The 15,476-nt window shown below is 41.2% G+C and overlaps 1 protein-coding gene across 1 annotated transcript; it reads left to right on the top strand.

Annotated features, from left to right (window-relative positions):
- The first annotated feature begins 386 nt into the window (after window positions 1-386).
- LOC115331308 lies at window positions 387-14,207 on the top strand. Its single transcript, XM_029993402.2, has 5 exons — window positions 387-509; window positions 5,244-5,404; window positions 7,723-7,808; window positions 13,650-13,730; window positions 14,053-14,207. The coding sequence occupies exons 1-5, from the start codon at window positions 387-389 to the stop codon at window positions 14,205-14,207; spliced, it is 606 nt and encodes a 201-aa protein (XP_029849262.2).
- Window positions 14,208-15,476: the final 1,269 nt, after the last annotated feature.

The raw sequence follows: 15,476 nt of genomic DNA, 5'->3' as shown, positions 1-15,476 counted from the left end.
CAATGTTCGTGAATCACGACTGGTCTCCCTCTGTAGATTGAAATTATTGACTTCAAGAATACTCGGCGTAAAGGTTAACGCGCAGCAGAGTTTACAATGTAACGCTCAACTCGAATCACATATCCCGCAAAGGCTGTTTCCCCACCATCTGTTGTTATGCGTGTTCTTTTAACACTGCTTTGTGCGAAACACCTTGACATGAAGCACACTGGTTTCTCGCAAAGCCAGGTGAACGTCAATTGTTCACCGAAAGCGCTTTTTATTGTTTTAGTGTGCTTTTTCCGGATCGGCGTTCAGGCGGCGAAATGTCTTCCGTTCAACGTCATACGCCTGCTGCACATTTCAAAACGTTGAAGAGGCCAAACTGTGCAAACTGAAAGAACAGGATGTTTCTTTTTTGGTGCACCGTATTCGTAGCGCTTGGTTGCTCGTTCGGTAAAACAGAAGACCAAAAATGTTTCCCAAAAGGCGTAGAGCACCGTTTGCTGCATCCACCCAACGCTTGGAAGGTAATTAAGTGTCCATATAGATATCTTGTTCAAAATGATGTTAGGACCAACTAATGAACCATGAACCAGCGTTGGGTACGTGGCGTGTCAAAGTAGAAACACTAAGCACATGGATTGCGTCCATGAAACATACCAGTCTTTCTTAGGTGATTCTCACCGAGCATTGTGTCCGGTACCGAAGTAACTGAATAGCGTTACTTCTTAGTCTGTTAAAAAGTTACTGAGATTCATTGCCGTCCTGCGAACGTAACAAAATACCGTTACCTTTACTTTCAAAGATTAACGAACGTTACTTTCGCGTTGCCTTAGCTATCAGTAATTTTTCACAGCGATAAAGAGCGGATACGAACATTGACAACATTATATAGTGTTTTTTTTTTTTATCGCCTTATTTTGTTATATTTTGCTGCAAATAACCATGACTTGTTTCCAGCCCGAGAATAGAAAGTTGAAATATTTGAACTTTCTTTTTTTAAAGGACGCTGCACTGAGATAGAATTTGTGTACTTTTCTGCCTATAGTTAACGGAAAATTTGTTTTTCACCCTTGAAAACATAATTAATTTAGATCAAATATTACGAATAACGATTGAGTAACGTATTTTATAAAACAATACCGTAAAATACTAACGAAAACTTTACTCATTAGAAAGTTTCTGTAACGAGTATTGCTAAAAACAGTAAAGTGTTACAAGTAACGTCGTTACTTGTAACACGTTACTTCAAACACTGCTCACGGAAGACTCAGTCATGCCGTTCTTGGATCGGGTGAGGCGATCAAACTTAGATCCCATCAATTGTTATACATATCCAGATGCTCTCGGAAATATCTTTAATTTGGTTCACATAAATGTTTATGCGATGCCGTCTTGCAACGTTGAACGCATATAATGTATTGTGAATGGAACAGGCTCTCCTATTCAATGTCGCAACCGGCTTTTGTACTGTAAAGTTACGAAGGTTATTATGACCTTTCAGAACCCGTTTATACATGGTACAGATTCTGTTATTACATAAAAGACCTTGCGTCGGCGACTCTCGACAACAACCCGCCCCTCAAGAATTGCCTAATGCAGTAAATTGCTTTGTAACGATCAAGTTTCATTGGTTCTTTAATACATGAACTCTCCTCAAGTAGAATAATTGGGGGATTGTGCGGATATTTATACAGCGTGTAGTGTGTCAGCCATTTCAAAGTTGCGACGAGTCACTCGCTGTAGATGAGCAATTTAGCCAGTGCAGTACAACCGCTAGCCTGGGGTCTCTAAGGTGCACCACGCAGTAGTGATACACGATCGCACGCCGGTACGATGCTCATCCAGATCGAAGCGGGCAGGGGTGGGGATTCAACCCAAAATTCCTAGGTTCTGCAACGTGCGCTTTAGCTCCACGTGCTCCAAGCTGGTGTGCGCTAGCCCACTCGGCCACCGATCCCCAAGTAGAAACTCTTGGTACATCGCACTGTATACTTCAACATGCGTATTCCGTGGTTGGCGTAAACGCAATTAGCGCCAGGATGGAGATTGGCCTTGACTATTTGCTTATGCGAGAATTTAGGAAAGTAAAACGAGAGAGCGTACCGAGAGCGTGTCACGAGAGTGCTAGCGAAGCCGATGGGTGGGTTGTAGCATCGCGATAAATGTTTATTACTAGCGCTAGCAGCCGCGTGCAAGTAATGCATGCGACTGCAAAATCACACGACACGTGGCAAGGGTGGCCGAAACCCACCATAGCCTCTAAGATTAATTTCGGTGTAAAATTCTGTCGGGGACGATTTTGTACGGCATACCTTTGATCAGTATATTTTTCCTCACCTTACCCATGCCATGATCAAGTTAGTAGTTTGGGTTATTTGGCTTTTGTTGTTTGTTTGTTTTTAGTTGGAGTGTAAACTCGGTAATGGGGTTACATTTGGGTCATTTTCAATTATTGATTGGAATCGGCAGCCAATTCCTTAAATCAAGTTTGAATTATAAAAATATAATATAAAAGATTTGTTTAAATATACAAGATATCATCGCGGCCAGAGTTTCTAGGGACACTTCTAAGGAAACTTACACAAACATGAGTGCAATATAATTCCTCAGTTCCTAATTTTTTGTGTGTGACAGGATACTTCATTAACACAATACAGTAAGTGGGAAAAAGCATACAGCACGTAATTCACGTCGATGTGTTTTATGCGAGCAGTCGCAATACCAAATTCTGGTCAAATAAGCGAAGCTACATGCTAGAGATGCCCATGCAGTGAATTAACCTTGGTAGAAAAAACAAGCAGTTGCTAGTTATCAAAACATGAAAACATCATTGTCCTTCAGTGGTTCGAGGCCTAATCACCTAAGTGTAATATTAGTCAGATGTCGGAAATACCCATATTGAACAGAATCGCTGCTATGGGAAAAAAAATTCAGCAATAGTTACACAAAAGTAAACGTTGATTTTTCCGCCGTCAGAGTAGACCTTAATTAAAGTTTGTTTTGCTTTGTATCTGATGACACTTACATAAAATATATTAGAAGTACAGTACAACATAAAAATTTCACCTATGAAAAACGTTTATTCGCCTATTGTGACTAAAGTATATGACAACCCAAATTCTTCTTTGGAAACTGCAATAGCGGCAATAGCTGAGTGCGTAGCTGCTCAGCGTGTGCTAACAGCAAGCTTCCTCGGAGTTTTGCATTCCACACCATCGAGATTGCCGGTCTTGGGGACCCATGAGTGTGAGCTCGTTCTGAGCATAACCAGTGAACTGTGCACTCAAATATGGCGTCGAGTGAGTAGCCCCTTTAGTCGGTTACAGCTTAGACGCAAGGTCTGGATTATTTTGGTCACACCTCTCGCTCCCCACTGCGTTCTTCAGCAGTTTGCTGAAGAACCGCCATAATCTCAGTGCCGTAATATCCTTACCTCCGGATCGATATTAGTGTAATGAAAACTTTCCTCACGCAGTTTTTTTTTTTTTTTTTTTGTAAACGATTATACAAGGTGACCCAAATCACTTTGCACCAAACTTTAAAAAAAGAAAACGAATCTCTCTGATGGAGTGAAACCAACTGTATTTTGTTAGCAGTGCTTTTAGGAAAGTAAATGAATTTGTTTTTATTAAGCCTAGTTCGTTCAAGGATTTAGAATAATTAGGTAACTTAATTATTCGTTTAAGCGTTCAGGTGTGATTTATAAAATTTTAGATCGCAATGAGAATCACCTAGTGACTGCTCTAAATCAAAAGCATAAAACAAGCGGCATCTTGCACGCGCGTTCCTCAACGCCTTTATTTAGATTATTTCTAATCTTTTATACGGGGAAGACGTGCGCTTGCGGCGCCGGCGGTGGTGCGAGCGTAGAGTATTTGAGAGCCGTGTATTGAGAGAGTGTGGTTAATGGGAGGCGCGGGCAGAGCCAGGGCGTGCACCAGACGCAGAAAGTGGGTTGGCATGCTCTCTTGGCCAACCAGAAGCCGAAAAGAGTCCCCTAGCGGTGGGAGCGAGAAACAGTTTTAATCATTAGAATATGGTTTTAATGAGCGTGCAAGGATTTAAATGTAGTAACCTTTCATGATTAAAAATATGGTGCATATGATGGTTCAATTATGACCATGCAGTAAGATGTAAGGAACGAATGTGCCGTTCAACTCTGTTTTGCTCGGACAGAGTGTGACCGCTCGGATCGTAGATCCTCGGCCCTCGGCGCCTGGCGTGCGGATTATGTCGATTGTTCCGCTAGTCGCACTCTTCCACCATGATTTTGGATGACCGTGAATGAAACATCACGGGCACCATATTTCCAATCACCGAGAGTTACTCCAGTATACTTATTAGGTTTGTTTCTCGCGACCACCGCCAGGGTAATATTTCCGGCTTCTGGTTGGTCACATTCGAATTTGTGAATGCACCCTGGAATACGCCCAGCCGGCTTTCGGCCAATGGTGCCTCCGGATTTGTCTCCTGTACTTTCCAATGAATGGCCAAACTCTCTACATATATGGCTCTGGGTTTTTGGTCAAGCACAGGAATAATCGACGAAAACCTAGGAATAAACAACTTCGCTGTAAAAAAAAAAAAAAAAATGATAACGCGTTTACAGCGCTCTCATGTGTGCTCTGAAGGAAGGACGGTCACCTTGACACTGGTACACTGTCCGAGACAGGGCTTCGTGTTGGTGTAGGCCCTGAGGATAGGCGTGAGCAACTGCTTTCTCAAAGTCCTATCTTGAACAGGGCACCAGTGATATAGATGGCCTTCGTTCCTTCATATCTCGTCTGAGATCCTTGTCACGTGAACTTTTGTTTATATTTTGTTGTCTCTTTTTTAAGGCTAATTAAAATAAGCGCAGAACATTTCCAATGTCTGCCTTGTCCCTTAAACGAAAATTAACAAGTTAGCTAACCACTCTTAACTAATTAAAGAAACTAGACGGAACAAAAAAAATATGTGAACTTTTGTAAGACGCTTGCTAACATTATTGAATTAGAGTCACTCCCGTATAACGTTTTTTTTAAAGTTTGGTCCAAGTTATCTAGGACACCTTGTACAGTACAGTTCCGTCTGTGCTAAGCGATTGTTGTACCTCTTTTCGCAGAAGCAGCTGGAAGTTTTAGTACCACTTTCTAACTTTGCCATTTACCGTACTTATACCTTTTGGTAATTTGAGAGGGGTTGCATATGTGAGATATATCTCTTCTAAAGTAATTAAAAATAATGTTTAATTAAAATTAACACGTCGTATTTTTCAGCTGATGAGAATCTTCAACGGCACATTTTATCTCGTTTATCACTCTGAAGACTTGGACTTCAAAGCTACTTATCCATGCCTCAATGTTCGCAAGTCAACTTTGGATGAAAGCAGAAAGACCGGTTACTTTGTCTACAAAGTCGCACCAAATGTGACAGTGACGTGAGTATGTTTCTCGAGAAAAGAAAATCAAGTGTTTGATTCTTTCCTTTATTACTACACAAAAAGGCAAAAGGTTCGCTTTATGTTTCTACCTTGTGTCTATACTCATTAACTCCTTCAAAATTCAGCTAGTTTGGCGCATAGGATTCTTGATAACCATAACATGTACTCTGCTCATGTTTCTTGAGATGTTCCTCGTTCTTCCGCATTTTTATCGGTTAATGACGTAATCTCATTGGCTGAGAAATCACCACACTTTGTGTTTCCTAAAGATGATTTTTGACATGATTTTTCAACATCTTCCTCTTTCGCTTTAATCCTCAACTCAAAATTGAAATGAAAAATCACGTGGTCGTTAAGTGCTTAGGCACCGGAGCCGATGACTCAAAGCTTCCACCGTGCGTTTTAAGCGCACCTGGGAACTCGTTATTCTCAAGTGATAAGTGCCGCTGCCGTCATGGCACTCGTTGACCATGAAAACGAACTCCAATATTCGTCGACGGATTGACAGTTGACGAGCGCGTACGTCGATGTGACGCAGGGTCCGTGTCCGATGCGTGAGCTAAGTTCGGATGACGTGCTCAAGCACCGCGGATGCACCACAGTGAAAAGGCGGAGAGCTTTAGAAAGAAAGAAAATACCAAATATTCCGCTATAGCTTCCATTTTTGACACCGAAAAGGAGGCGTTATGTTTTCTATGCTCGCATACTAGTTTTATTTCGGAACACTGAAGGATGTACGATTAGTGAAATCACAATTTATTCCAGCCGAAAATTCATTTCATGGTTCCTTTTAGCTCTCAGCGTCTATGTGACCGATAACCTGACGTCACTAGAAATGCGTATGTAATTCGTTCTGTCTTCTGCTCTGATGTTGCTATTAGCTTATGGCGCTAGCATGTATCTAAGAAACTAAAAACAAAAATAGGCTTCCTCACAAGCTCCTACTTCTTCGTTACGAAGGCCTTGTAAATTCTAACCTCTGTGCCCCCAAAATTGTAACGATATATAGCTGGCAGTATTTTATCAGTTGTTTTCTCAGCCTCCATTTGAGACAAAATCATTTAACTATAAATAAGATAAAGTACACGTAGCAGAGCGCGTTGAAAACTACACAATACACAGAAAGAATAACACATGAAGGACGAACACAGACACACACAGTTCTTTCAATGAGCAGCAAGCATTTATGAAATGCCCTTGACACTACGACGGTGAACTTCAAAGAATTGAAAGAAAGAGAACGAAAAATTAAACGAAAAAAGAGAAAACTAAAATGCATAAGTTTAAAATAAAATAATCGCTCAAATATTTTTAATATACCAAAATAAAGCTATAGGACATTTATGGAAATTAACCCATGAATAAGGGGGAAAGGAAGAAGAAGAAGAAAAAAGGAAAAAAGGAAATTAATTCCTGAATAAAGAGGAAAGAGAAGGAGAAAAGAAAGGAAATTAGTCCCTGAAAACGGGGGAAAAAAGAGGAAAAGAAAGGAAAAGAAGGCAAAAGTTATTAATTGATCAAAACTGGCTTTTCGATAACTCTGGCGCGAGGAACTCCAGCTCTTTTGACGATAACATCAGAAAAGGCTCAGAAATATTGTTCGCGGCGTATTTGATCTTAAACGCCTCAATGATTTCTCGCCAACACTTATCTCTGTGTGTTTTAAGCACAGTGGTGTTTCCAAAGATTCGGGTGCAATCATGGCAGCCTGCAAGTACGGGAATGCACGACTATGGGATGAAATGAGTCCGATGATGCCTTGGTGACTTCTAAATGGAGCTCCCTGAGGCGAACATTTAGGCATCTCCCAGTTTGTCCGATGTATAGGCCTCCGCAGCTCACTGCAATTGGCTTCTGTTTGCATTTAACATACTTGTTGGAGTGCTTGACGGTGCATTCGAGAGGTCGACATGTTCATGCAAATATTTTCATGCACCATATAAGGGAGGAAGTTGGCTAAATTGCGCAAGGAGCCGAAGTATTTTTTACTGCGCGTATTTTGATGAAAGCGAGTGCTTTGAAGAAAAAAAAACTTGTCTACATCATGCTCGTTTGGCTGTTCTTACGCACTTCAACAATTGTAAATGTTAGATCTTTAGCATTTAAATATTCTACCTCGAACAAAGCTTCACAATTTGTATAACCAATAATGATTCGGTTTGGAGGCGACATCACCAGATGAGCAGGCCTGGGTCTTTAAAGGTTTACAAAAACACTAACGTAAAACTTGTTCCTGTACAACAATCAATAAAAAGACTAATTATGTATGTAAAAACCATAAAGAAATGTTTACATGCTGTTTCTTCATCTTATAGACTGACTGGAATTAAGGAGGTGAAAACCAAGAAGGAGGATGCTGCTTACAAGAACCCAAATATGTTTCTTGTGCAATACTTCGAGGGTAGGAGTCTGCATACGATCACAATACGCCACAGGCAACGCGCCGAGAAACTGAGGGAGAGCAAACGAAAGCGTTCGTGGACGTCAAAGCACCGAGCTCCCATTCAAATGAAAGCGGAGCGCGAGTTTGTCCGCCTTTCGCACATGGGTTGGGATGACGTCAGAAGAACGCCGAGCTCTCATTGGCTGATTGAAAGAAATAGTAAGTAGACTTCGGTGCACCTAGCCTCGAGGTCTACCCACAATCCTTTCAATCAAAGCCAATCGGAGCTCGGCGTCGTTCTGACGTCAACACAACCCCTGCCCAAGAAGCAGACGATTCGCTCTCCGCATAGTGGGTAGACCTAAGGCTAGCTGCCTTTGCCTCAACTGCACTCGTGGAACGCGTTCGAATTGCGAAAGCCAAACGCCGCAAGCCTGCGTTCCGCAGCGTTCTAACGCGTTAGCCGAGTGCAGTGGAGACAAAGGCGGCCAGCTTTGAGTCTACCCACTAGTCGCGCCAATCAGAGCTCGGCGTTCGGAAGTCCCTGCCGCACTCTCGTCTCCTCCTCTCCCTCACTTTCGCTGCGCATAGATTCACGAGAATCATGTGCCGGTGAGTAAGTTTAGGACGCCCGAGGCTTACTAAATCCTTGATTTTCGCGTCTCTCTCTTTATTCGTAACTAATATTATAGCAATTCACATGCGGGATCGTCATCAACGGACTTTTGCCCGGTTGGAAAAAGCCCATTCATCCAGGATATATTTAATGGTTGCGACGTGGAATCTGGGGTGAAAGCCAATGAGATTATTTCTTTGCTAATGTTTCTCGCAAGTAAAAAAAAAATCTAGGGAGCACACCAATTTATATTTTAACAAAATATTGTTTTTACAAAAATGTTAAAATTAGTCTTCCCATTGGTCGACCATTATTCATCCTACCACATTTTAGTTTTGAAGTATGTTTTCTGTTAAAATAATTTTTTATTAGATAAGATTTCATCTGAAGCGGATACGTCGAATGCTTTAATAAAAAAAGACCTGTTCCCTGTGCACGACATTGCTTATTGAAATGAGTGTCACTATAAAAAATCGAGACAATTATCTTTGTTGCCAAGAAAATTAAGAACATATAAAGACCATGCAAATTATAATGCGAAATACGGCACTTTTAACAAATTAATATTTCTTTTTTTTTATTTTCGTCAGTTTGGCGCAAATTAGGCATAGACGTGGTCTAAAGCTATGCAATGTTTGCACATAACGTCAGTCCGCCCCTCTTTCTGGTGGCCAGAAACACCTCGTTAAAGGGGTAGTGCAACGATTTCAGTGTTGAAAGAATTGGCAATTTGTATTGCCAATTCTTTCCCCCCCCCCCCCCCAAAAAAAAAAAAACGCGTCACCAATTGCCCCGGAAAACTGCTATTTCGGTGCGTAATCGTAAACAATAAAACGAAACATTTGCCGATCTGCAGCCGCTTGTGGTGGTTAACGGAACTGATGTGGGACGTACTCTGGGGGACACGCGGAAGTGAAGAAAGCCTGTCTCCCTCCGCTGCTACACTCGGCCGTCTCCCCGTGGCGAACGGTCTTTTGTGTCGATCGCTCGCCGCGACCTTCGACGATGCCCATTCTTTAAAAGTAGGCAATCGCGGAGGAAGCGGCTGGGGTCTCTGAAGAGACTGCCCAAGGAGAAACCACGTGATCTCCCAGAGTAAGTAACTCGAAAGGCGACTTGAGAGTTGAGAGGCACTTGACCTTCGATTTGTTTCATTTTTTTTTTTTTACATAAAAACTAGCCCTCGCTCGAAAACACGGTTTTCTGGTTTTCGTTCCATGGGTGACACAGATTACTTTCCGAAGTTAATTGGCCATAGTGTGAAAATCGTTGCACCTCCCTTTAACTCAGCAGGAGCTACGCTCTCACGCGCCTTTTCTCCCATTATGTCTGACCAAGTGGCATCAGTACAAAATGTAAACGGAAGAACTTTCACAGCAAAAATAAGATTATCTAGGAACTTGGTTCGAAAAAGAAGATAAAAAAAAACATGATTCTCCGCTAACGCGTCAGGAAATGTTGCGATTCTACATTCTGATAGATAACGAGGTGTCGGAGTTGATATGAAAGAGAAAAAGCACCTGAAAGTTAAATACTTTTGGTAACTTTACACCTGTCTTTAAAAAGAATTCAAGATGAAGGTTTATTTGTCTCCGATACAAACTGCCTCAAGATATTATTCAAAAGTTGTAACCGAAAGCCAAAATAATATAACAGCAAACCACATCAATTGCGACTAAAGTTCTGGTGAGCGCGTTGGTGATGATTAAATTATCAGAAAGAATAAACAAAAAGGCGGACAAGACGAAACATCTTTCGACTCGCAACAACAAATATTTCATGAGAGGCTGGTGGCAAAAGGACCCGAGGAGGAACAGGGAAGAAGGTGTCGGAGGATGTGAGCGGTGGTGTGTTATCACAACCGGTCCTCACGAAGTGAAAGGGAGGAAAGGAGCAGAGAGGGAAAGGGAAATGGGGTCAAACAGGAAGGACAGGGGTTGGGGGAAATAGGTGACGAGGGCAAGAGAGCGTGGTCACGTGGCGGAGGCCGCGCGGGACATCAGGGACACCAACTGCGGCCGCAGAAAGGCGACATCTCCCTCTGAAAGGGGAAAGCCAGGCCGCCACGTGACCGCGCTCTCTTGCCCTCGCCACCTATTTCCCCCAACCTCTGTCCTTCCTGTTTGGCCCCATTTCTCTTTCCCTCTCTGCTCCTTTCCTCCCTTTCACTTCGTGAGGACCGGTTGTGATAACACACCACCGCTCACCTCCTCCGACTCCTTCTTCCCTGTTCCTCCTCGGGTCCTTTCGCCACCAGCCTGTCATGAAACATTTGTTGTGAGTCGAAAGATGTCTCATCTTGTCCGACTTCTTGTTTATTCTTACTGATAATTTAATCACTTCAATTCCATTTCTTCCAACTGAACTAACTGTTTATGGAGTATTCGCAAGATATATCTTTATGTCCACGGAAAACCAAGTACGTCATTGAGCTGCGAGAACGAAAAGACAGGAAAAAGAGGGGGCGTTACAGAAAATTCAAGCGAGCATTCGCGCGACAGAGTCACATATAGTTGAGTGGTTGGAGTGCTTCTTTTCGCGAACCTTCTGGTGACCATTAAGGAATCACCAAACAAAAGGCAGGAAAATATTTTTTAGAAGGGCCCCCCACACTTTAAAGTATTTTATCATCCCTATTCAAAATTGTCATTTGTATGAGAAATTTTTGTGTCCAATAAACACATATGAATCATACAAGCTATATAATAACATATAAGAACCATATGAGATATATCAGAACATACAAGCGCCATATAAGAGACCTGTGAGAAGTTTCTTATAAGTTTCTTATATGGTTCTTATATATCTTATATAGGTCTTATATACTTCTTTACGGTTCTCATATGTTCTTGTATATCTTGTATGATTAATATGTGTTTATTAAACGCAAGAAATTTTTCATACAAATGACTTTTTTCACTAAGGAGAAACCATTCCCAAAAGCAGGTGCACAAACGAAAGGGGGGGGGGGGGGGGGGGTTGTCGCTTCGACTAGACTACGGATGTTCTGTAGGCCGGTCGAAGATTCTCCTCCGCTGCCCCCGAGCTCGGAGGGTTAGCGAACATTCGTGACGAGGAGTAGGTCACCTAAAACTCGGTGACGTTTTATCACCGTTTCGGGGAAAAACTTCGCCGTGCGAATACATCATTATAGATGGCGAAAAACTGCTTTCCGCACAGAAAACATTATGTTACTGGGAATATCAAGCCTAATAAACGACATCTCTGTGTTTGGTTCTTTTTTGTATTACTTTAAATAAAAACGTTTTTCCGTCGACGTCGAATGAATCCTGTTAAGGTCGTTGTGGCTTTGGGGTTTTAAACGTGTCTATTGAAAGCGTGCGCCTTCCTCTTTAGCTCTTTCAGAGTCGATTTTTTTTACTCGCGTGTCCAACATAACTTGTTGTCCCTTACAGAAAAACTGTAGCATGCTTTATGAAGTATATTTTTATCGACTACACATTGATCCTTGGGCTCAAAACCAAATGAAGGCTGCATGCCTCCAAGCTGAACAATTTTTTCGCAAATTATATTTTTGGACACGGTGACGGTACTATGGAAAGTGGTACACCGGCCTCGCACCCTGAGGTCATTTCTTTCAAGTGACTTTAACCGACATTAATATTTATTTTAAACTGGATAATTTCATATTTCGTGTATTACTAAACGTGCTTATTACTAATTTCTAGATCTCACTGCTCTTCATAAAGCCCGAGATTGAACAGTATTGATTTGCCTTTCTGGAACCACGAGGGAGCAAACCGACAAAGTAGCAAAATTTTCCACCTGCCGTCGACAGGAGTTATTTCAATACAGCAGATTGCTGTACACGTAATAATAAAATTGACAGCCCACTTAGGAGAGATAGAGAACTGGGTTTGAGCAAAATAATAACGGGACGAATATCTTAAAACTTCAAGTAAAATATTTCAAATTACGAAATTTTTTATAATAAAACTATAGATTCATACGTGATTTTAGATCTCAATCAGGCTCTCATAAATGCTACAGTCTGACATGATTGGTTTTGCGGTGATGCCTGCTCAAGGTAACGCATTTGAATCAATAGTTGGAAAGCAATGCTGCAATTTTGCTTAGACCTGTAAATAAGCACGATATTAGTAATTATGCTCCAGAGATTGGCACCGACCAGATTCGAATAGTTAGACAGCACAAAACGCTAGGTGTAATTTTTTCAAAACATATAAAATCGAACAATAACAGCGAATACTTAGGAAACTTTCAAAAGTTGTTGGAATAGTATGTCACTGTCGCTCCTTGTTGCCTGTACACATTAAAAAGCAAACTTATTAAGCTCTGTTTAGCTCACAAATTAACTATTGTCATTTGGTTTGGGGCACAACCATTAAATCTAATATTGACGACCTCACGATCCTACAAAAAAAATGCTGCGTTTTATTCCTAACGTTCCTTAAGACCCTCATACGGAACCTATATTTTTTTTTTTAATTCAATGTCGGGAGAATTTTTGGTGTATACGAGGGCCGTTTGCTATGTTCTTATTTATTTTAGACCCACGAGTTTATTTCTTTTTTGTCTAATATATCCCAACTCACAAACCGTGAATCTTCCATCCTTGTCAGACGCAGAGAGTTCTGGGATATGCCTCATTTTCGTACAAATTATGCACTGCCATCTATTGCGCCTAACCTGCCTACATTACTTAACAAATTCATTTTAGACCACAATGATATTCACTGTTTAACAAAAAAGGATGTACGCGTTTGTTTTGTTAAGACAAAGTCTAGTGTATAGTAGTTGTTGCTTTTACCATGCCCTGTAAGTGCAGGGGCAACAGACCCGGACAAGCTATCTCATGAGACGTGGAAGCTTTTTGTCTGGTACCCTCAGCACAATATTGCTGAAAATAAATATTACTTACTTACTTACTCAAGGAAAGAGATATTCATAGCTAATAAAAAAAAGTTGGTTAATTGTTTTTTTACGAAAAGTTTTACTTTCCACAATGGAACGCCTTTCAGTACACTGCTCCTTATTTAAGTTTACAACAATTTATGATTCTCAATAAAATACTACAAGCCCGTTACTAGAGCGTCGCAAGCAATAAAACCTATTCCAAACAGCTTATGCACACATTATGCCATGTAGAAATTAGCAAAGCGATATTCGGGATGCATTTATCTTGACTGAATGAGATACGAAGATTAAAGGCACTTGCCATGATACAGGTTCATTGAATACAATCCACCTTTTCATTGCAGGTGAGGAGTATGCATGGCGCGAAATTCAGCTGCTGTATACAGATTATATTACTTGTGCTGTCCTAAAATCGAAGCGTTTGGGTAAGCCATTTGAATATAGTTTAATGAATATTCGCTGAACACTAAGTAACCTCAAGCGAATGCAGACCAGCTTGAGCATGCGCAACATCTTATGGCCATCCCGAGAAAATTGGTAGTACAGTACGGGCAAGCGCGGAATGTCTCGGATAATTTTAATTAACGCCAGAACGTTTAAAAATACAATGCAGGGCCTATCACTTGGGTTTACAATTGCTTTTGCTAGACATTGGTTTTTTTTTTTGTTCTTTTCATACCCCTTTAGGATTTTCCTTTCCTCTGATACCGTAACAACGTATTCATATCACTTGCTCATACATTTCAGGTATTCAGATGTGGGTGTCCAAAACTCATTTAGAGGATGTCCGAGAAATTCCTTGGATATGCGCTCTTGTGTACGACCTGGCCACGGACAAGCCTAGACGGGTTTCATATGACTGGAGAGAGTGTCCTCAACGGCTAAAGGAAACAAATAAATAAATGGGCTCGTTGTGTAGGTCGTATCAATTGCTTTCTTAATATTATTTGGTTGATCTTGTTATTTCTAAATCCTTACTTTGTTGCTAATGAAACATGAAAACATCCGAGGGAAATATAACGCCCATGTTAGGCAAAACAAAGTCACGCAATAATCGAGGAGCAAAGCTTCAGGATCAAGTGGTTGGCTTCCGGTGGGCATTGCAGCGATGTGATCGGTCTTGATTCATTTGGAACCAGCTCTTGAATCAGCCAAAAATTAATTTTTGAACAGCAAAAGAAAGAAACTTTTGGAGCATGAGCGCATTTTTTTTAATTAATACCACTGCAAGTATTATGTTATGATTAATGTATGGGCCTGCATGCCCAACTAAACGGCAATGTCTACTTTTGCCTTCTCACTTGCGTGCAACCCTTTGTTAGCATATATTGTGCCGCAGTAGCGATGTCCTCAAGAAAAAAACTAGCGTTTCGTTGTGCAGGACGGACCAGATGGTATCATGATGACCAGTAACGAAGGACAGACCAAATGCTCTCAACCGTTATACTAGATACTGAATCCCACTAAAAAAATCTTAGAAGACACTATTTTAACCACAAAATACTGTTTCCTTTAAATTCTAGAGGTTGCAATAAAGCTGCAATTTATAATTAAGATAAAACCACATCACTGATTGTTATGTGATAATTAACGTCAATTACATTTCATATGTAGAACTTCAGAACAATAATGGGCATGTGAATGATCAATAGGCCTCGTTAAAAACACTCTCACCAAACTCTTTAAGTTTCTTCCCAACCTTCCATTCACTGGTCCAGCCAATTTAGTTCTAACGTGTACAACATCTGTATAAAAGCTATAACGGAATAAATGGGCTAGCACAAGAAAAACAAATACTAGGAAAGAGCGCGTGAAAATATTCTTGCAATACCAAAATATCCTTCCTAAATCTCGAATTGGAAAAAAGCTAGTGCCAGGATATCTCAGTCAAGCATACGAGCCGAAGTCGTATTAAGAAATTGTGTCCCGTCTCTTTCTGGGGTAGTGATTTCCCTTAAGCAGGCGGGTGCGCTGCGGCGAAGCAAGACCCGCAAAATCGCGATGATAACTCCGCGATTGTCGCTTCGCTGCAGTGCACGAGAGCGCAGTGAGAAGCACACTGAGCGAAATTGACTCACCCTCGAGAGCAGGCCAAGAACACGGGAATTATGGCGATACTTTCGAGTACTCTTAATCTGGGATACGAAATGTAATCGACGAGGTGTAATAGA

This window comes from Ixodes scapularis, unplaced genomic scaffold (assembly GCF_016920785.2).
Source record: "Ixodes scapularis isolate PalLabHiFi unplaced genomic scaffold, ASM1692078v2 PGA_scaffold8__174_contigs__length_109621045, whole genome shotgun sequence".
NCBI classification, from domain to species: Eukaryota; Metazoa; Arthropoda; class Arachnida; order Ixodida; family Ixodidae; genus Ixodes; species Ixodes scapularis.
Note: the sequence above shows the minus strand (reverse complement) of the source record. Positions and strands in the feature narration are given on the sequence as shown.

Coding starts and splice junctions, on each gene's coding strand:
- LOC115331308 (XM_029993402.2), top strand. CDS start 387: ATGTTTCTTTTTTGGTGCACCGTATTCGTAGCGCTTGGTTGCTCGTTC. Junction 7,809..13,649: donor TCTTGTGCAATACTTCGAGG/GTAGGAGTCTGC, acceptor TTTTCATTGCAG/GTGAGGAGTATGCATGGCGC. Junction 13,731..14,052: donor CCTAAAATCGAAGCGTTTGG/GTAAGCCATTTG, acceptor CATACATTTCAG/GTATTCAGATGTGGGTGTCC.